The 20,308-nt window shown below is 36.9% G+C and overlaps 2 protein-coding genes and 1 long non-coding RNA gene across 4 annotated transcripts; 1 reads left to right on the top strand and 2 right to left on the bottom strand.

Annotated features, from left to right (window-relative positions):
* Positions 1-4,337: 4,337 nt before the first annotated feature.
* On the top strand, positions 4,338-8,675 carry LOC118433272. 2 transcript variants are annotated; one of them, XR_004833285.1, is made up of 4 exons: positions 4,338-5,065; positions 6,290-6,547; positions 6,911-7,351; positions 8,397-8,675. XR_004833285.1 is itself a non-coding variant. In XM_035845045.1 (3 exons), the coding sequence occupies exons 1-3, from the start codon at positions 4,832-4,834 to the stop codon at positions 7,193-7,195; spliced, it is 777 nt and encodes a 258-aa protein (XP_035700938.1). In that variant the 5' UTR covers positions 4,338-4,831; the 3' UTR covers positions 7,196-8,675. The 2 variants fall into 2 exon arrangements, 1 of the variants encoding a protein (XP_035700938.1); XM_035845045.1 differs by having other exon boundaries at positions 6,911-8,675.
* Positions 8,676-9,195: 520 nt separating this feature from the next.
* On the bottom strand, positions 9,196-10,654 carry LOC118433288. The gene is made up of 3 exons (XR_004833293.1): positions 10,516-10,654; positions 9,877-10,020; positions 9,196-9,528 (listed from the first exon to the last, which is right to left on the bottom strand). It is a non-coding gene; the product is annotated as an uncharacterized LOC118433288 (long non-coding RNA).
* A 3,026-nt stretch (positions 10,655-13,680) lies between these two features.
* On the bottom strand, positions 13,681-18,982 carry LOC118433267. The gene is made up of 6 exons (XM_035845025.1): positions 18,747-18,982; positions 18,367-18,668; positions 17,084-17,233; positions 16,369-16,583; positions 15,035-15,151; positions 13,681-14,956 (listed from the first exon to the last, which is right to left on the bottom strand). Exons 4-6 carry the CDS (start codon positions 16,417-16,419, stop codon positions 14,048-14,050), a joined length of 1,077 nt encoding a protein of 358 aa, XP_035700918.1. The 5' UTR covers positions 16,420-16,583; positions 17,084-17,233; positions 18,367-18,668; positions 18,747-18,982; the 3' UTR covers positions 13,681-14,047.
* Positions 18,983-20,308: the final 1,326 nt, after the last annotated feature.

The raw sequence follows: 20,308 nt of genomic DNA, 5'->3' as shown, positions 1-20,308 counted from the left end.
TACGGTTATTAAGCAATTATTTCACCAGTTAATACTCACATTCATAAAACCCTAAATTTCTGATGCTGCATAATACATATAATATTGCAAGCTACATGTATTTGGATGCATACAACCACTACTTAAAGTAGTGGTTGTATGCGAAACTGTGAAAATTTTGTAGCTTGGATCAACTTACCATCATATCAAAGTGTCTGCTTGCGTGAACTGCGTTTCCGCATCTAAGGTGTGTTGGAATTTGTATTTCCATTTCCATTTTTGAAAATATGTCCATAAGTATGACACAAATCGCACACGATAAGGTACATACAGTATACCACTTGATTGTAGATGCAATGCATGCATGTAGTATATGAGTCACAAATTCTTCATAACAGCGTGGTATTTTAAATTTGTTTTTACACCATTTATTAGCAATATTTCGTAGTACAATCGTGCAAAATTTCGAATGAATTGGGCTAAAATTGATAAAGTTATTGATATTTAAATGTCGAAAAGTTGCAAATTGCAGGCCACAGAATTGTAGATGCAGCTGAGTTTAATTACGATGACGACCCAGTTTTTCAGTTTAGAAGCAAATCTTGCTCGGGAAAGTATACCTTGGGTAAGAACAATTATTTATGTTGCTAGTGAAAAATTTTTGCTGGAAATTTCAGTTTAAAACGGTACATAAACCCACATCAATCTAGAAATTCGAACATAAAATGCTTCGTACCATGAAAACGAGTCAGTTAAGGACAAATTAGTGAAAAACTTGAAACTTCAAGAAAAATTTAACAACACATTGTCGAATAATGGAATAACGTGGAAACCGTTGAGCGGATTCACGGCAAGCGTCCAAAATGCATACATTGCATCTGAATTGCTGGTAGATATATAGTATTGAAAAAACGACCATATTTCTAGCAAATTTTAGCAATTACAGAAATTTGTAAAAAAAATTGAAAGTAATCAATGTTTTAACCACTTCACATACACGAAAGTGGTAAGTTTTTAAAACAGGAATATGCAGAGAATTTATTAATGGAATTACATAATAGATATGTACATACGCCTGTTTAAACTCGCGCGAAATTAAGAAATTGAAGGAACATAAAATATAACTTCCCTTTCACGCTTGATTTTTCGTTGTTAAATGAACCAAAAATACATCCTTATTACAAAAACCACTCCCACGTCCACGCCCACGTCCACGCCCACGTCCAAAAAGACCTCCACTCAAGCCACGAAACGGATTAAGACCTCCCATGGCTTCCAGAACCCAAAAACTTTCTATCGATATGGTCAAGCATAAATTATTAATAATAAATTTTTGTATATGCTCATTTTGGTATGTAATTTGCTACATTCAATTTGCTTTAGTATACTTTGATGTATGTATGTATTTACAAATGTATCTAAATATTCTATCTGTAAGATTGTCAGCAGTTTTGAAAATTGGTCAATAATTGAGAAAGTAATAAGAATTTGATTTCCTCAAGCTTATTTGTTTTATTTGCTAGTTAGTGAAATTAAAATGGATTAAAATACAGAGTCACATTTCCATCTTTGTAATCACACGTGGGTGCGGCTCCTTTGATAAAATATCTTAGAAATGCTAAGATATTTCCGTGGATGCATCTTGCCCATGCATTCTAACTTAGAATGCATGGACAGGATGCAAGTCTTGTTACTACTGTTCGCCCATTATTATTAGTCGCAAAACTCTGATAATTTTTCTGAGAAGATAGTTGGCGTATATTACTTGTATAATTTCGTCATTGGCAACGGTATCGAAACTGCTTTAAATTAAAAATACGAAGATGAAGTACAAATTTCTGATCAGAAAATTTTATTTTACCTGCCAGGTAACCTTTCAGAATTTTTTGCGACTAATAATAGTGGATGAGCAGTAGTATGCTTTTCAAGGTTTGTGAAATTGATAATTAACAAGGATGCAATATGTTCATGGAAATAATACAGATCTAAATGGTTTACCTAGTTTTCAACGCAACCTTCACATTAAGTACATATTTATTAAATTAAATATTTACCTGTTCAAATATTTACAACTTTCGGACGTTACTACCTTAACAGATAAACATTTATACATACTTGTGTAATAATCCTTGATTATTTCCGGCAAGTAAATATTTGATGCGATAAATTCCCTGAATTATAAATGTTTAAAGTACACTCTTGAAAATCCGGGATTAAAATTACACCAAGCGGTATGTATGTACATATTCATACATATGTATGATGAAGCTACAAAAATAGTATTTAAAAGTAATAGGTCGGTATTCAAATTTAACCATACCGGTGACTGATTTTTACGTATAGTATAATTTTTTCAATACCAACCGTTATCAACTTTATCACCAGCAAATCAATAAGTGTCTGACTACAAATGTATACAAAATTTCTAAATGTGAACGGCCCAAATTATTGAGTTGACTAAAATCGTTCTAAATTGATTGAAATGCTCTTACTTCATTTGATCGTCACCAACGAATCCATGAAGCTCTTTAAAAATACTTCAAAAATGAGTAAAATTTCGATTTTTGGCTGTATCAAAAACCATCTAAAACTAGGTGATTATTTTCCTACTACCTTCGCAACATGGGATGAGAAACAGGGCAAAATAAAGTTAATTGGAAAAAGTAAATCTAAGCTTGTTCACTCCGGAACAATTTTGCAACTGGCCGTGATAACTGTTCGGATCTGGTCGGTCGTCACCAAAGCGACAAATCTTATGGAGCGTGTCATCGGTGTCGCGATAACGTCCCTAACGACGATCGCATTTCTGTTACGATTCCAAATATCGGCGGATTTTCTGCAAGTGCAATTTCTGAATTTCGCATTTTCTACGAGAGGTACGTTTTCACGAAAAAACTTGCGGTCTTATAGGTTTTTTGTGTTAATTGGTTGCGCAAAACGTCGATAGGGTGGTTAATGATAATGAGAAATATAATATTATGTAGATATATGGATATGATAGTCAGTGCCGTCCTGAATTTGCCAAATATCTCATACTAGCGTATAAGCCCGTCTCCCGCCGGGCGAGCGAGAATTATAAGATGCAAATGTCTGTCGGAAACGGAAGTGAAAGAAAAGTTTCCACTGGGGAGTAAAAATTAAATTAAAAAAATTAAGTCTCATGGTAGTTATCTTAGGTAGCTATTTATCTGAGTGGTTGCCTAATGATAGTCATCTGACAGTGGTTGTCTAATAGTGGTTATCATGACTACTTCACTGCGAAGTGTCTTGGAAGTGAAGCTGAAGTCAGTCAATACCGACCTGGTCACCATGCTGTGAAGTAAAATCGCCAACCCGTAACTGACGTCCACTCCTCTTCAACTTTACTTTAAACTAAAGTGGCCAACTCTGCTTACCCGTTATTGACTTGTAATTCACTTTAACTTGAAACTAAAGTGGCCAAGATAACGGAAAATAATCACCATCAAACAACCACTTCCAGATTACCACCATGATAAGCACCCCCAAATAACCACCACGATAACCACCCCCAGATAATCACCCCCAGATAAGCACCATGAGATAACCCCTTCCCGATAACCACTCCCAGATAACCCCTTCCCGATAACCACTCCCAGATAACCCCTTCCCGATAACCACTGCCAGATAACCCCTTCCGATAACCACTCCCAGATAACCCCTTCCCGATAACCACTCCCAGATAACCCCTTCCCGATAACCACTCCCAGATAACCACCATCATCCCACTACCCCAGATAACCACCATCAGACCACTACTCCCAGATAACCACCATCAGACCACTACTCCCAGATAACCACCGTCAGACAACCCACAAAGATAACTATCATCTGACTTTTAATTTTTAGCCCGAACCAGGGCTTATGTAATCGTCATGTCCGTCCGTCCGTCCGTCCGTCTGTCTGTCTGTCTGTCTTTCGATAACTTTAGAACGAGTTAACCGATTGACTTGAAATTTTTACCAGATGCATATTGGACAAAGTTAGGAACCGAGTTCGAAGATGGGCCAAATCGGTCAAGTGGTTGACCGGTGGGGGTCATCGGAGTGGGTGGGGTATTATGCACCAAAATTTCAAAATGGTAGTAGAAAGCTAAAATTTGGTACAGAGGTTGCTAATGGCTCCAAGTGAAAGAATATGAAGTGAAATTGTAAAAATTTTCAACCGGAGGGACCCGATGGGGTGACCCATACCGATTTTTCAAAATCATCCAATCGAGCTGAAATTTGGTATAGAGGCTGCTAATGGGCCACAATGGAAGAATATGAAGTGAAATTGGTAAAATTTCATGTGGAAGGACCCTATGGGGTGACCCATACCGATTTTTAAAACTTCGGAAAATTCGGAAATTCGGAACGGTGATACTAAATAGCTTCTCATGAAATTATATGAAGTCTAAGATGAACAAAAAGTAACCGAAGGGGCACTAAGGGTTACCCATACCGATTTCGGAATTTTTATACGAGCAGCCTCCACTGCTTGTTGTATTTGGTAGTATAACATTCTGACAAACATGGGTACTAATCAATCCTGGTTCGGGCTAAGCAAAGCTGTACGATAGGTTTTTAATTTTTAATTTATTTTGAATTTTCGCGCCATTCGAAACCTAATTTTCTCCACTTTCACTTCCGTCCCGGACAGACATTTCCAGCTTATAATATAGATTTTACCGTTTCTTATCTGGTATGCGACTGAAATTCGTGTGGTTTATGTACTCCAAATTGTCTAACGGGACTCCTTATTAGATTGGAATATTTGTGTTGGGTTACATTTTTGCATGAGTATTTAATTTGTAATTTGTCCTCCAGACCTGCCGTACACTTCGAAGGAGAAGATGTTTCTAATCTGCCTCCGCTTCTTTATGGACGCTTTGGCTTTGGCCGATATGGTCTTCGCATGTTTCACCATGGCGTCGATCTACGGCCTGCTGTCCGTCTTTTTACCCTGTCAACCTGGGCTGTTCAGTTCAATTATCTGTACAGAAGGACATGTATTTGCATTCCCCCCATTATGGAAAACGGGCATCCTAATCTTCTTCGCCATTCTGGAGTTTGTCGTCTACATGCAGGTCGTGCCTAAATTAAATTACCTAGTTACGTTTCCAATAAATAAGTCATTGCCCGAGTCAAAATCGTATGTCGAATTTGACATAATTCTACACAAGTGACCGGCACAATGGTTTATGCAGGAAAAATATGAACGATTCTGCATAAAACTTCTGACATGTATATTCTGCAGAAAGGTTTAGCACAATTATGCATAATTCTGTATATTTTGTGCACAAATAGTTTCGGCATAAATTTTTCTGCATAAAATCCAGCCAATTCTCTGCATAAAACCCAGCCAAATTTATGCACAACATCGTTTAAATTTTTCACCTGGGTGGTGATTGGCAGGAACACGTTTTATGTAAGTAGTCAGTCTGGTTCAAGTGCCGGGGGATCGGAACTTAGTACCTGGGAAACGGAACCCAAAAGTTCCGATTCCCTGGACTTTTTAGTTATGCAAGTTACAGGGAAACGGAACCCACTTGTCGCAGGATTTAGCGGGTGCCGATTCCCAGGTACCGTATTAGACAAAAGTTACGATTCCCCGGAACCCAAGATTTTTCTTCCATTTTTCATAAATTGGATAAATTTTCAAAAAAAAATTTATTATCTCAAATTAACCTCCCACCAATGAAGAACATTGGATAAAAAAATTAGAACTTTTTATAGTGGCGTTTTTCCTAAAATCACAAATATCTGAAAAATTTGAGGAGCGGCAAGTTCAAAAGGGTCCAGGGAATCGGAACCCAAAAATTATTTTCAAGGAAAAATACAATTCAAAAATACAATGCCGGGTACTTCAAGTCCCCGGCACTTGAACCAGACTGGTAGTTAGTAGTAGTAATTATACTAAAGTGGATATTTAAACTAATTAATAATTCGGTAATTTGCAAACTTTTTGGCGCTTTTGTAAATTTTCCAGTTAATTGGTAATTAGTAATTATCCAATGAAATCTTTATCTAACCAAATTAATTATTTGGCTAGTTAATTAGAAAATTGCTAATTTTCACAAACTGGTTGGCTAATTTTTGGCTAATCTTAAATTGCTCATCAACCAACTTCTTTTTTTATCTTTTCATTAATTAGTATTTAGTATAGAATTAGCTTCGCCGGCACTAACGCAAGTTAATAATCAATAATTATTAATAATCAATTAATAATTAATAATTATTAATTAATAATCAACCTCAACATTCTAATTAATTAGCTTGGTTACCTAATTAAAAAAATATTAATCATGCAGGTCGGCCTGGGTGGAATGTACTACATCGTCACCGTGCTCCTAACCGGCGTCACCTTTCTGTGGATCGAATGTGTCACATTTATCCGAAAATGGGAGCAAGGACTTGCTACTCTTATCGAGTACAGAAAAGTCCAAATGTTCGAAAAGGTCTTGAATGCTTGCACGCGAAATAGAATCTTCTTGAAGACGGCACTTCTCACGCCATCGTTGCAGATTTTCTTGTCTTTCGCGGTCATCACGATGTACCGGTCGAATCAGGTTATTATTTATTCATTCTTGCTCACATTCATTCATTCAATCGAGCCTGAACAAATTATTTATTCATTAATCAATAAATTTATGAACCTTGAGTTATATTTTTTTACAAAATTTTTGAATGGATGAATTTTGAATAAAGATTTTCTCATTTCATATTCATGACCAATGAGTGAATAATTTTATTCATTATTTACTCGTTTTTTCACAATATGTCTGATTGTGAAATCCATGTATTTAATAATCGGAATCAAAAGAATAGCAAATCAATAATACATATTTATTTCTAAATTTCGAATGAATGAATAATTTTTCAAATTCTTCAACTGAACGAATTTTGAATGAAGCAATTTATTTTTTGAACAGGTCGACTCTCCCATAATGGCCATGTTCCTGCTTGTGTACCTTTTAAACTTGGCATTTACCCTGCAGACGTTCTCATCTGCGGCCAAGGTAAACATGGCGAGCCAGAAGTGGGTCGATTCATGCAAAGGGAGGACTACAAGTAAATTTGAGAGAAAAATGCACAAATCCCTGGCCCCGCTGAGGTTAATGTTTGGTAACAATTTTGTCGAAGTTTTGACACCGCTGGTAGTGCAGGAATTCTGCGTGAGACAAATGATGTCATTTTTGGTGATAATGAGTAAATAGATTGTGAAAAATCGAATTGGAAGCTGATTTCTAAACAGATCCTGGTACCGCAGACGCATTTTCCCAGTAAAACAAATTAGCAAAAATACGATCGACGAGACTGAAGTAACATTTACTCGAATGGGGAGCTGATTCATGAGTAACTAGCGTGCACGTGTAAGTTAAATTGATGGAAAATAGAAGTTATAAATATAGGAGTAAGGAATTGAGGAGACTCACTAATACTGTAGGATCCAGATTTAAGGGCCAATGGTCAACGTTTCGAACCTTCGTTCTTCCTCAGGACCGGAGGGATAATTTTGTGGTGACTGCTCACGGGAAGAACCAATGTGAGTGTGAGGATATGGGAATGGGAAGGATAGGAAGACTGCCAGACCACGTGGGCGTAGCAGTCTAAATTGCAACCAAATTGCAAATTGCAACCAATTCGTGACCCAATCAGCAATTTCACTAATTTCACTAATTTTGGCACTTTTCCTTGTAATCGGCCACGTTGCAAAACCTGCACTCACGTTCTTAAACGTTCCTCTTTAAATATTAAAACAGTAAATTTTGAAATTAAGTCTTTTTCTACTTGTACTAGTTCTTGTTTAATCTACGCAATTACTTGCAAGAGATGCCTTGATGTCATTTACATTGGCCAAACTCTTCGCAAATTAGCCGATCGTTTTCGTGAACATTTACTTTCCATTCGCAATGATTCCCATACCACAGTTTCAGATTATTTTGTTCATAATCACAGTGATGATGATATTATGATCACTGCTTTAATTAAGGCTCCGTCAGACGAGAAGGCTCGCCTGACTCTTGAGAATAAAATTATCTTTCATTTCAAAGCCAACAAACCTCCTGGTTTAAATGTAAACTTTAGTTTTCTATTAAAGTAAACTTTGCGAGTTCAATATACCCTCAGGGCGGTTTTTAATTGCTGACGGGTGTCCGGGCGACCCCGAGGTACCTGAGCCTAGACTGCTACGCCCACGTGGTCTGGCAGTCTTCCTATCCTTCCCATTCCCATATCCTCACACTCACATTGGTTCTTCCCGTGAGCAGTCACCACAAAATTATCCCTCCGGTCCTGAGGAAGAACGAAGGTTCGAAACGTTGACCATTGGCCCTTTAATCTGGATCCTACAGTATTAGTGAGTCTCCTCAATTCCTTACTCCTTGTTATCCTCACTCGCACATTTTTACCAACCAGAAGTTATAAATATACATTTGCTCACAACCACAGCAATACATAGAAATGAAAAAATGAACTCTCACTAGTTATGGGTTACTCCCGGCTTTAACTTAAAAAATAAAATACAATCATACATATATATTAACTTTAGGTTAAAAATTAAAACGTAAATTAAGACTTTTGAACTAAATAAATTATAAAATAAGATACTGGATATGCATTAAATGCATACATTACGAAAGAAAAATGTCCTATAAATGAAATAAACTGCATACACTGCACGGTTTTATCAGATTATATTTTTAGCAAACGGGGGTTTTTTAACTTTGTATAAAATGTAGCCATTGCATGATAGATATTTTGATACTTTTGTTGTTTCACGTCGTCTCACTTCCCCAGAACTGGAATCGTATTGAAGAAGTAATTTGATAAAAACGGGGGTGACTTTAGTGGATACGGAACATCGATGTAGTACTCGCCACGTGCACTGTTGCACAATTACGTGATTGTGAAAAATTTGCTCATACAGTATAAAGGCTCAATCTATTGATGTGTTAAATTCTGGAGAATCATGGCTCAAAATATTCCAGAAAATTTTCACGAAAATAAATGCACAGGTTTTCTAGATAAATCGGTAAAATTTTGCTAATCTTTACTAAATACTTACATAATTCTGAACAAACCGTACACACTTACAAGTCATGTCATTGTCATCCTTTCGAAAAGTGGATTCACTCGAATTCTGTTTTAACTAAACTATACAACAAATCTAGAGTAAACTTTACTTTTTAGCACGTTGACGTTACTCTGGACTTAGTACATGCAGTTGACTTAATATAAAATCCAGAGTTAATTTATTTTGCAAATGGGTAACATGATTTTAAAGAGTGTCGAACAAAAAAATTAACCTAATGAGTATATAATGTATGTATTTCTTACGTGTGGGGTGTGTATATCCCAGCAAAAACAGGGTTGGGACATTGTTGCACACAAATTTCGAAATTGTCGGGGTCCAGCTCCTTCTGGGAACATTGACAGGCCACGTACGCGTTATCAATTGAATCCGCGAATAAATACTGAGCCGTTTGATGACTGCAGAATAAAAGATTCGATCCTGGATTACAGCCGGGTTGAGAATGGCCGTTATTTACTAGATTTAAAAAGTTTAGTTAGCTTGACATGTTATTTTAGACTCCTCATCAAACTCGTCAAAATGTAGACATTTTTAATAATTTTTCGCAACTGGAAATTTATTAAAAAATTCGGGACGAAAAATTTATTGGTGTTTTTTTTATTATACCTTCAGAAAAATTTGAATACATCGAAACTGGCTTAAAAACACTGTCATTCTAGTCTACTGACTGAAAATTCGTCGTTCAGAATTTAAAAATAAATTCCCACAGGCAAGAAATGATTGGCAATATGTTGATTTTGACGAGATTGGTGATAAGCCATTGGCTCCTTTGTTAAGAAGTTTTTTCCAGGAAATTGGACCAACTTATGAAATCCACGTGTCCATCCAGCTTGTCCGTCCCGAACTCGCCGGCATTGGAGTGGTAAAGGTCGACGAAGTAGGCGTCGCTTTTGTCAATGATCCATTCTGGGAGGGATGGGTAAAATAATGGACCTGCCAGATCCAACCCTGCAAACATACATAACTTTCCAAGACAAAGATTATACATTTTGATGATGTCTATGCCAAAATTCGCGTCAACTTTGTTGTCAAAATTATGGCCAAGATTGGCTAAAAACCTACTAAAAAGTTTATAGATACCCTTTTTACAAAAATGTCTGGAACAACCAAGTTAAAAAATATGTCAAAGTTGTCGTCAAAACTATGTTTCAACTTGGGATAAGAATCTGCCAAATTTTGTGAAAATATTGGCTCAACTTGTCATAAGTTGTGTTCAAAATTACACAAGAATCTAATATGTACGTTGAGAAATGTTTAAATTATGCACATACATATTTGCACATACAAAACTGTGGACAACTGTGTCGATCAACTTCCACATATTTGCATAATGGTGGATGGGCTAAAATGTGGACAAGTCTGTGGACAAAGATGTTGACAGAAATGTGGACAAATCTATGTGGGCAAAAATATGGAGGAATTTTTTCAAACAAAATTGTGTACAAATCCATGAATATTTTTTATCCGAAATTCGGGGTATCTTCCTGCCTCCCATCGCCAGCTGGAAGTCCCTCCCAACCCGTCCCGCCAACTGGGCTCCTAAAGATACTAGATATTTGGGTTGAACGATGTCATCTTGTTGTTGGCAAAATTTCCTGAAATGAAAAAAAATTATCACGTTTAGAGCATTTTTGATACAAAAATCTTGAAATAACTATGATCTCTTTGAGGAAGATAGTCGTCCCGGGAAAAACTTGGTCATTAGATGGCTTCCCGCGAAAATTTCGAATTTGCTAGCTATATAATTTCGTGATATATGTCTTTGGTCTATGGTCTATCTTTTCCGAACAGACCATATCAAATTAGATTTTCGAAATCTTGCCATTATTCCCAGTTACGTTGACTTGTGTTAGAAGTCCGTGAATAAGAAAAACTGTTAATTCTCCGGGTCGGTAGGGACTCGCATTCAGGGATGCCGTGTCCAGGTGCCTAACTTCTTCAAGGCCACTGCAAAAAATCATTGGAAATGTAACTATGAACTCAATTCGGAGGATTAAGACACCCGCAGGACTAAATTTTGGTCTGGGGAGTGAAGGAGGCCTTTACTAAAATTGAATTTATGCTTGAAACACTGACAATAAGTATTCCCGCGCCGTCGTATTTAGGGTGAAGTAAGACCAAGCTACTTTGCTACATTTTGCAAATATTCACACATTTGGAGACACGTGCTAAAAATGAAGTTCAATAGTCCTTGTAAAAGTTGTACTATGGATTGAATTTAATAAGTAGAGCAATCCTTTATAAAAAACATTTACCAAAAACGGTCTAATTTTAATCCACAAACCATACAACGACATTGAACTGAACAGGGTGAATCCAATACTTTTGTCCTCAAGTTGAAACCTTAGCTTTGAGCACTAATTATGTAGCACTTGATTTTATCCGGGTTGGAACTAATTTCAAACGGGAGGAGTAAATTTGTACCGCTTGGGAGAGTAATTGCGAAGCTTGCAAAGAAAAAAGCTACACGTAGGTGATCCATCGCAGGTAATAAAATTGGATTAAGTCATGTTCCAATTTTGTGGTAATTTAATTTCTCGAGAAAATTTCACAAGCGAATTTTAGATTTCGAATAAATTGACCACTTTTTAAGAAGGAATCTTCCCCAGTGAAAAGTTTGACTTTAGGTATTCAGCATTTGACAAATGACGGTTGAAAAAAAGTGATTGAAAATGACGTTGATTGGAATGCCGTACATACATAAATGTGTTGTGATGTCACGCGAAAAAAAGAGAAAAACTGGTTTTTATTCGGATGATGAATGAACGATTTTGACAGCTCCGATCTCCTACAATGCTAATTTCTCCATAGCAACTGAATCCAGAGTAACGTGGATTTGATGAGGGGTACAGTTGTGTGTCGATTTTTTTAATGAGTTCCTTAATATATGTGGGATTAAGAGTGGATTACTTTTGAAAAGGGTGACATAATTTTGACAGGGTCCTTAAAAAACATTGGAAATTTGGCAAACTTAGGAAATCTACGTGTCCATTCCGAACTTGCTGGAATTGGAGTGGTAAAGTAGGTGAGATGGGAGATACCTATAAAAATGTGTGCAAAAATGTGTCAAAATTGACTCTAAAATATGTTAAAGAGACCTGCAAAGACAAAAGTCCCGGCCGGGGTTCAAATGTTTATATAAAGAAATAAGGTCAAAGTTTTAGTCAAGTTTACACGCGCAAAAATGTGGACAAAGCGATTGGAAAATCTACACGTGGAAAAATGCGGACAAATTTAAAGGCTCATAAATGTGGACAAATCAGTGGATATTTTTAAATACTTTTTGAGCATTAATTACATATGTACAACTTGCCTCCATACAGCTTGAAATTAATTTCCAAATGGATCCATGAATTTGTGCAGGTTGGCAGACGAAAATAAATTACGAGGACATATGTAAGATGATCCAAACATACCTAAGTAACGAATTTGATTAAGTCAAAGTTCCATTTTTTGGTGGTACTTACATAAATTTTCGGAAATTTTCCGTCATGGGAAAACTATGTAAATGTTTGCAAATTCAATAAGGGGAACATTCCTAGCAGAAAGTTTGATATTGAGGAAATAAGTTGCACTTCATAAATCAGAGAGCAACCCAATAACGTCGGTTGGAATCCGGTACAAATACAAATGTGATGTCACCCAAGAAGGATGAAAAACTGGTTGAGTGCAAATTATTATTCTATTAGTGAATAGCTGATCGATTGATTTATATCAAAATTCTATCAGTATGTACACTGTTAGAAATCTGGTCTGGTAGGTATGTATTGATTCATCGATATTAAAGTTTTTATGGTATTGAAATTATACCACACCGTAGAAATTTACTACCGATATGGTATAACTCTAACACCGAGGTAGTACTAAACGGTGTTATGTACTTAGCAATACCCTGTTGGTTGAGTTATATATGTATGCACTCAAAACAAAAATTTGTCAAATCAACACCGCCGGGGTCAATATATGACTTAACCGCCTTGGTTAAAATTTTGATTCAGAGTTATGACGATTTTGATACCGGTAGTGATAATGTTATAACCAGAAGGAAACATTTCACTACCACTAGGAATCAGAATTGTAACCAAGGCGGTTAAGTCATATATTGACACCGGCGGTGTTGATTTGACAAATTTTTGTTTTGAGTGTGCAGAATGCATATGTTCACACGCATACGTACCTGTTCCCTTTCATTCATTTGATGCATTATGACCGTGAATGTGAGTAGATTTCCTCATAAATCATTTGAATGAAAATGACCGAATGATCCTGTCATCTCAGACGAAGGAGTATGAATGAAGGGATTTTTCACCCTGTGATCAAAGCATAAGAAATGAAGTCAGATGAAGTTAAATACATAAATTTGAAGGAAAATGACTAAATGTGAGTAAAAATCTTCTGACAGAAATCCGAAAGGCTGGATTTTAAATGAAAATATTTTTTTCAATAGGTGTGTATTTACACTCTTAATAATCCGGTAAAGTCACGCAGGTAATGATAATAGATTTGGTAATAATATTTTACCAGGTAGTAAAAATTCGTTGGCATGATGGTGAAACTTTATCACCACACGGTACAACTTATCATTACCACTTTGGTAGAGTCATATACTTGTGCTTTTCGGTAATGTTTATTACCAGATTATTTACATGCATAAAGTCGTAACTCATCTCATATCATGTTCATATCCGATGAGATGGCTCATTTAACGCTTTCAAGGCTATGTTTTCTTACAATTCTTACCGATCATCTACTACCCCCGATGTATGTAAATACTTCGGGTGATGCAAAAACAGTAATTAATCAATAGTAATCAATAAACGTAACATAGCAATAAAATAGTAATTACTTTCGTATAAAAATTCTAACAAGGCTAATGGTCCATGCAATGATAAATACAGGAATTACAAATTTAATTAATTAAGGGTATTTAGAAATTTGCATTTAAACTTGAAAGTATAAATCCTAAACCTATTGCCTAAACTTGTCTAAAGAAAATCTCTTTCCTTTTCAACAAAGGCATTTCCCCCACGGGAACCACCCCCCAGTCCGGGGGCACTTCGAGACGTAGAAACTCCAACGACTCTCTCTGTCTCTGCACGACCTCTTCCACCTGTCGAATCTCACACTCGTCGGAAAACCAATTAATCTCTAGCCGAACCAAACCCGCCCTCAAACCCCGCAAAACTTCCATCCCATCCGAATCAATTTTTTTAATCCGAACCTCCCTCAACCTCGGGTATTCTCTATTCGAAAAAATTTCCCGCAAACAATACGTATTCAGCGGGGCGCTGTTCGACTTGAGGTACAGCGCGGACACCCTGCTACTCAATTTGATCAGGGAACGGGTCAAATTTACATACCATGCGGGATTAATCGTCGACAAAACACTGCAACCCATATCGATCTCGAATCTTTTAAGGAGCGGGAAATCTATCAAGTTGAAAAATTCGGTAATATCTTCCTCCGCGTTTTCACAATCATCGAACCAAACCGACAATTCCTCTAAAGACGCGGCAAATCGATTCAGCAATTTGGCCAAGAGCGCGTTATTTATGGTGTGACAATAAACACAACTTAGGCGCCGGATCATCGGGTGACAATTTTTAAGGATCCGGTCCAAATCGTCCCCTAATTTAGACAACGTCGCCGTATCGCCAGTATTGAGACGGTCCATGTGCCAATTCGGATGGGCAAAGGGCAGCATTTCACTCGTATAGAAGAAGAACTTCATCGACATTGCGGGTTCGCGGTAGGCGTAAAACTGGAACCGAATTTCGGATCGAGACTTGAGCCAGGGGACGGCTTCACTCTCCCAGAGGGATGACACGAGGCGGCAGATCTTTAAGGTTGAGAGGCCCAAGTGGGAAAATATTTTGGAGAGTATCTATATAATTTGACAAGTTTACAAAATTTCTTGATTAAAGTTAAGTGATTTTAGAGGAAAATTATAAAAAGTACTAACCAACGTGTTTTCCAGGGCGATATAAGATTCGGCTGTGTCACGTGGGAAATAGGCAAGGATGGCGGAGTCTGATGCGTAATTGTCAGGCGGGTCGGACGTGATGGGATCGCTTCGAGGCTGAAATTTGCATTGAGAAATTTAACAGAACGTTCATATTTAATTTCATCAATCTGTTGTATGGGTAGAGTCAAAATATTTGAGGGTTCCATAGCAGGGAACTTGTTTTCTAGGAAAAACCATACATGTTCACCTTCATTCATTTGACTGACTATGATGAAAATTGAATGAAAATGAATTGCCGATCGTTTGAATGAACACGACTCAAACTCAGGATTCTATCATTTGAGATGATGAATAAAATGTGAAGTAAGATAAGACGAAGAGAAATGAATTTGAAGGAAAAAGACTGAATGTGAATAAAATCTTCACTCATACATATTTCTATCGGAATGACTGACTTTTGAAGGAAAACTACGTTCATGAACAGCAGTGTTTCTTTTTGTGCGCACGAAATTATTTTTATGCATGCATGGTGCATAAAAATGCACAAAAATGCATAAAAACGCATAAAAACGCACGAAAATGCACGAAAATGTGTAATAATGCATAATAATAACTGAAATGCAATTCATACAGGGAATTTCATATTTTTAAGAAATCATATTCTGCTACTCTATAAAATGGGCAGTGTTTCGTTTCTTACGGGTTTGCTTAATGTCTTGCAATGCAAAGCAAGAAACGCAAGAAATGTAAGGTGCAAGATATTGCAAGAAATGCAAGAAACACAGCGCCCTCTAGCGACGCGCCCTAAGAATTACAGCGGGCAGGAAGGAGTTTCTTGCATTTTTTGCGGGTAAAAATAGCTGCAAGAAACCATTTTCTTGCGGTTATTTCTTGCAGGTGGTTACTTTCACCCGAAACACTGAAAATGGGGGGAAAGATTCAGTTATCTAACTAGTTTGAAAGTTTATCACACTTTCCAGCCGGAATCAGGGCTTACCTATGTCTTGCAAAATGAAAAATGCTTTTACACTAAAATACTAAAACGAGGAGGAAAATATTGTACAATAGCACAAAGACTTCTCAATTAATCGAATATTTCCAAAAATTCCATTATTCTAATGTTATTTGCACGTAAATGATTTCGCGCATTTTAGTGCATTTTCATGCACTTTTCCGGATTTTTGATGGGTGTTATTAAACGTTTAAAAACATTTTTCTGCACTAATTTCGTGCAGGTGTTATTTAACAGCAGAAACACTGATGAACAGGTATGATAAAAAGTTTAAATTTCCACCCAATCTGGTAAAAGTTAGAAAAAGGTGTGCACAAACCTGGAAGCGGAAATCGAACGTGTTCTGAAAATCGTCTGGGCGTTTCTTCATTTTTGAAAAAACCTTCAACTTTAGTTTCCTCCAGCGCGATGGCGGGTAATCTTCGGCAAGATGTTTTCCGCAAGGACGAAAATGTCCCCGGGCGATATCTTCATTCCATCCGTGGTATCACGGACGTCGGTTCCATTTACGAATATTGCGTAATTTTTGGCAGCCTAAAATTTCCACGTACATACACTCTTAGAAATAAGGTTACACTCTAAACAAAAATTTGTCAAATCAACACCGCCGGTGTGAATATATGACTTAACCGCCTTGGTTACAATGTTGAATCCGAGTTATGATGATTTTCATACCGGTAGTGATAATGTTATAACCGGACGGAAAAATTTCAGTACCACTCGGAATCACAATTGTAACCAAGGCGGTTAAGTCATATATTCACACCGGCGGTGCTATTTGACAATTTTTTGTATTCGGTGTACGATTATTACCAAAATGTAAACGCATATGACTCAACCGCTGTGGTTATTAATTTGATTATTGATTTTCTAGCTTAGGTGACAATTTAATACCAAGTCGGTGAGAGTTGATAATTACATAATCGATGAGAATTTGTCACAGCTCGATGACAAATTTATAACCACGGCGGTAGAATCACATGCGTTTACTTCTTGGTTATAATCATAACCCCATTTCTAAGAGTGTGACAAACCGACAACCGCTTAATCCAGTAGTTGCCATGGCGACAGGAAATTTGGAAACGGGCGGATGAGAACTTCGCCTCCTCGAACCATCGGATCCTTAACAAAAGTAGGAACTCTTCATCATCCCCACAACCTTCGTACGAGTGTCCGAAAGTGTACTGTGAAAATAATTAGAATCGATTTGGGGTCATCATTTCATAAATAATTAGACTAATTATTAGGTTAGGTTACAAGCAGGGTATGCTACCCCGGGTTTTTGGGGTATTGGGGTATTGCGGGTATTGGTGGGTTTTGTGTAGCAAATTTGAGCAATACCCACGGGTAGTCGGGGTAGTTGGGGTATTCGAATTTAATAACAATGATACCTGGGCATTACTAATAATTCTACTAATTAATTAGTCAGTACAATATAATTAATAAGCAGCTTTGCTGCAAAATTACTGAAAAAGCAAATTATTTTTACAACTGAATACATGAGACACTGGATCAGTTTCCCCCATAACCCCGACTACCCTGACTACCCGCAAATCCCAGGTAAAACCCCTGGGTATGGGTTTTCAATAGCAAAACCCAGGGGTTTTCCTTACCCTGGCTACAAGTATAAATTGCATAAATGGGAACACTCGAAAATCGGTTGTTCCAATTCTTCAAATTTTGAATTTCCTTGTCGAAATTTATTTATACATAGATTGTCCCTTTAATAAGTCCCCAACAATGATTACACACTCAATAACTATTTGATGAGATGGCTACTGGCGAAGGTACTATGCATTTCAACCGCTCGGGTAATAATTTATCACCGAAGGGTATCATGAATACAGAGGCTAAATCCTGCTCAGCCTCCAATGTCAACGCCTACGTAATAAAAATACTATCGACGCCGGGGACAATTTAATTACCCTCAAAAGACAATTTATTACGGTAACGATTATGTCAAAAAATGATTATGTAAGATACGCGCAAAGGGGTTATTTTGACAAGCTCAGAAATCAGGGTCTTTTTAGGTTTTCCAAAACGCGCAAGTTTTAGCCGGTTGTTGAATTTACAAAAAAAGTCAGCCATAATTAGGACTCATAAAAACCCTGTAACTTTTCGAGGTTTATCACGATTTCAAAACTTAAACACAATTTTGCTCCGATTAAATTATAAAAAGTAATTTTTACAAATTTAAAAATTTGATATTACACATGCTATCTATTTCTGAATTTTGCATAGTTGGAAAAATCACATTTTTAAAAAGTTAAAAGTTTTTAATTATAAGTAAATAAGTAATTTATTGAACTCCTCTCACCCGCTGGTCTTCGATGTACGGGAGGACGCAGTATATGAGTTCGTAACCTGTCCTCAATTTATATCCGTGACCTACAAAATTCAGTTCCATGTCCATTTAATGTTACAGGAAAATTTTCGAAAGAAATATTTTGACTTGTTTTCGTGCACAAAAGTCGTGTGTGTTAAAAAGCAGCTGGACTGTTACACATGTTGAAGACTGACTTGCTAATACTCGGCTGGAGTTGTTGCTCGCAAAATACCCGAAACAGATTCCGGGTTGGTTGCGAAGTGATCCGGGGAAAGTAGTGTGGTTCAAGATTCCTAAATATTTAACGTGTTAAATGCAGTTCTGCGAAATCTACATAAGTATGTATAGAAACTGCACTTGGCCATACAAACCTGTTCATTTTCATTCATTTGACTGAGTATGATACATAGTGAATGAAACTGAATTTCCCCTCGTTGGCATGTAAAGGACTTGAGAATTCTGTCATTTCAAATTTTTCACCCTGTGCTTAACACGTGGGACGAAGTAAGAAATGAAATCCGATGAAGTAAAGTGAAGTGAAATGAAATGAACTTGAAGAAAATGACGAAATTTGAATGCAAATCTTTAACCAGACATCGGAACGATTCGCTTTTGAAAAAAATGTTTTTTTTGAACAGGTATCTATATGAACACTTAAAAATACTTGAAATTCAAATCGGGTTAGACTGGGTTCGCTTGAAGAACATGATTTTCCGAGCTGAAGGGAAAAAACGCTTTAAAAAACAGGGTTTTTGAAAAAAATATATGTATTACCTTAGATAACGCTCTGTACCAAAAGACATGTGCACTCTTAGAAGTAGGGGTACGATTATTACCAAAAACCAAACGTACAGATATATGTATGGCTCTACCGCCGTGGTTACAAATTTGTCACGAACTGGTTATAAATTTCCTAGCTCTGGTGGCAATTTAATACGAAGTCAGTGAAAATTTATAATTAGTCGGTGACAATTGTAATCACTCGATGACAACTTTATACATAACGACGACGGTAGAATCACACACTCAAAACAAAAATTTGTCAAATCAACACCACCGGTGTCAATATGTATGTGACTTAACCGCCTTGGTTACAATTGTGATTCCGAGTGGTGATGAAACTTTTCCGTCCGGTCATAACCTTATCACTACCGGTATCAAAATCATCATAACTCAGATTCAACATTGTAACCAAGGCGGTTACGTCATACAGTGAAACCGGCGGTGTTGATTTAACAAAGTTTTGTTTTGTGTGTGAATACTGCTTGGTATTATTTTAATACTACATTTCTAAGAGTGTACACGTGTGTAATCTAAACTTGGAAAAGTACAGAATGGGGGAGAACATTTTAGTAAAGAATTTCTAGAGCTAGCCCAAGAAAAAAAACCAGGTGATAACCACTCGCCATATAAATCATGTCCATTACCATAAATATGTATTTATGTATCGTTCTAACGAAAAATTCGTGTCATCTGTCGTTTTTTTTCAATCAGACTGGTTTATTCCGCAGCATGGCAGGAAAAAAAAATGCTCGTGTCGGATAACACCAAGTGAGTTGAGCTATTTACTACGTAGGTCTGAAAAGCCATTATTATTGCAACGTGCACTTTTTATTACATGCACTATGGGCCAGGATCCATAAATTGTGGCCATTAATAAGTTCGAGGCGCGAGTTGATATAACTGACAAATTTGAAAATTCTACGATAGAACTGGGCGCCAATTCTTGGCGGCAATGCTTGAAACATTCAGGTCGTCATACTCGGCGATTAGTTGGTCACACCCCTTGCATTGGCGTCATTGTGGGTGTGGTCACACAACACTCTCAAAGTGTTTCAACAGCAAAACATTTTCTTCCTATATTTTTCCCTAAATTAAACGTCGCCAGTCCATATAATCTTGTCAACGGCCATTATCTTGTCGATATGACCTT

This window comes from Folsomia candida, unplaced genomic scaffold, assembly GCF_002217175.1.
Source record: "Folsomia candida strain VU population unplaced genomic scaffold, ASM221717v1 Fcan01_Sc046, whole genome shotgun sequence".
Taxonomy (NCBI): domain Eukaryota; kingdom Metazoa; phylum Arthropoda; class Collembola; order Entomobryomorpha; family Isotomidae; genus Folsomia; species Folsomia candida.
Note: the sequence above shows the minus strand (reverse complement) of the source record. Positions and strands in the feature narration are given on the sequence as shown.

Excerpts from the sequence above, each read along its gene's own strand:
- LOC118433267 (XM_035845025.1), bottom strand. The coding sequence starts at position 16,419 with ATGAAGAAACGCCCAGACGATTTTCAGAACACGTTCGATTTCCGCTTC. Across the intron at positions 15,152-16,368 it reads CGTTCGATTTCCGCTTCCAG|CCTCGAAGCGATCCCATCAC; the intron begins GTTTGTGCACAC and ends TGCAAATTTCAG. Across the intron at positions 14,957-15,034 it reads TCGCCCTGGAAAACACGTTG|ATACTCTCCAAAATATTTTC; the intron begins GTTAGTACTTTT and ends CAAATTATATAG.
- LOC118433272 (XM_035845045.1), top strand. The coding sequence starts at position 4,832 with ATGTTTCTAATCTGCCTCCGCTTCTTTATGGACGCTTTGGCTTTGGCC. Across the intron at positions 5,066-6,289 it reads AGTTTGTCGTCTACATGCAG|GTCGGCCTGGGTGGAATGTA; the intron begins GTCGTGCCTAAA and ends TTAATCATGCAG. Across the intron at positions 6,548-6,910 it reads CGATGTACCGGTCGAATCAG|GTCGACTCTCCCATAATGGC; the intron begins GTTATTATTTAT and ends TTTTTTGAACAG.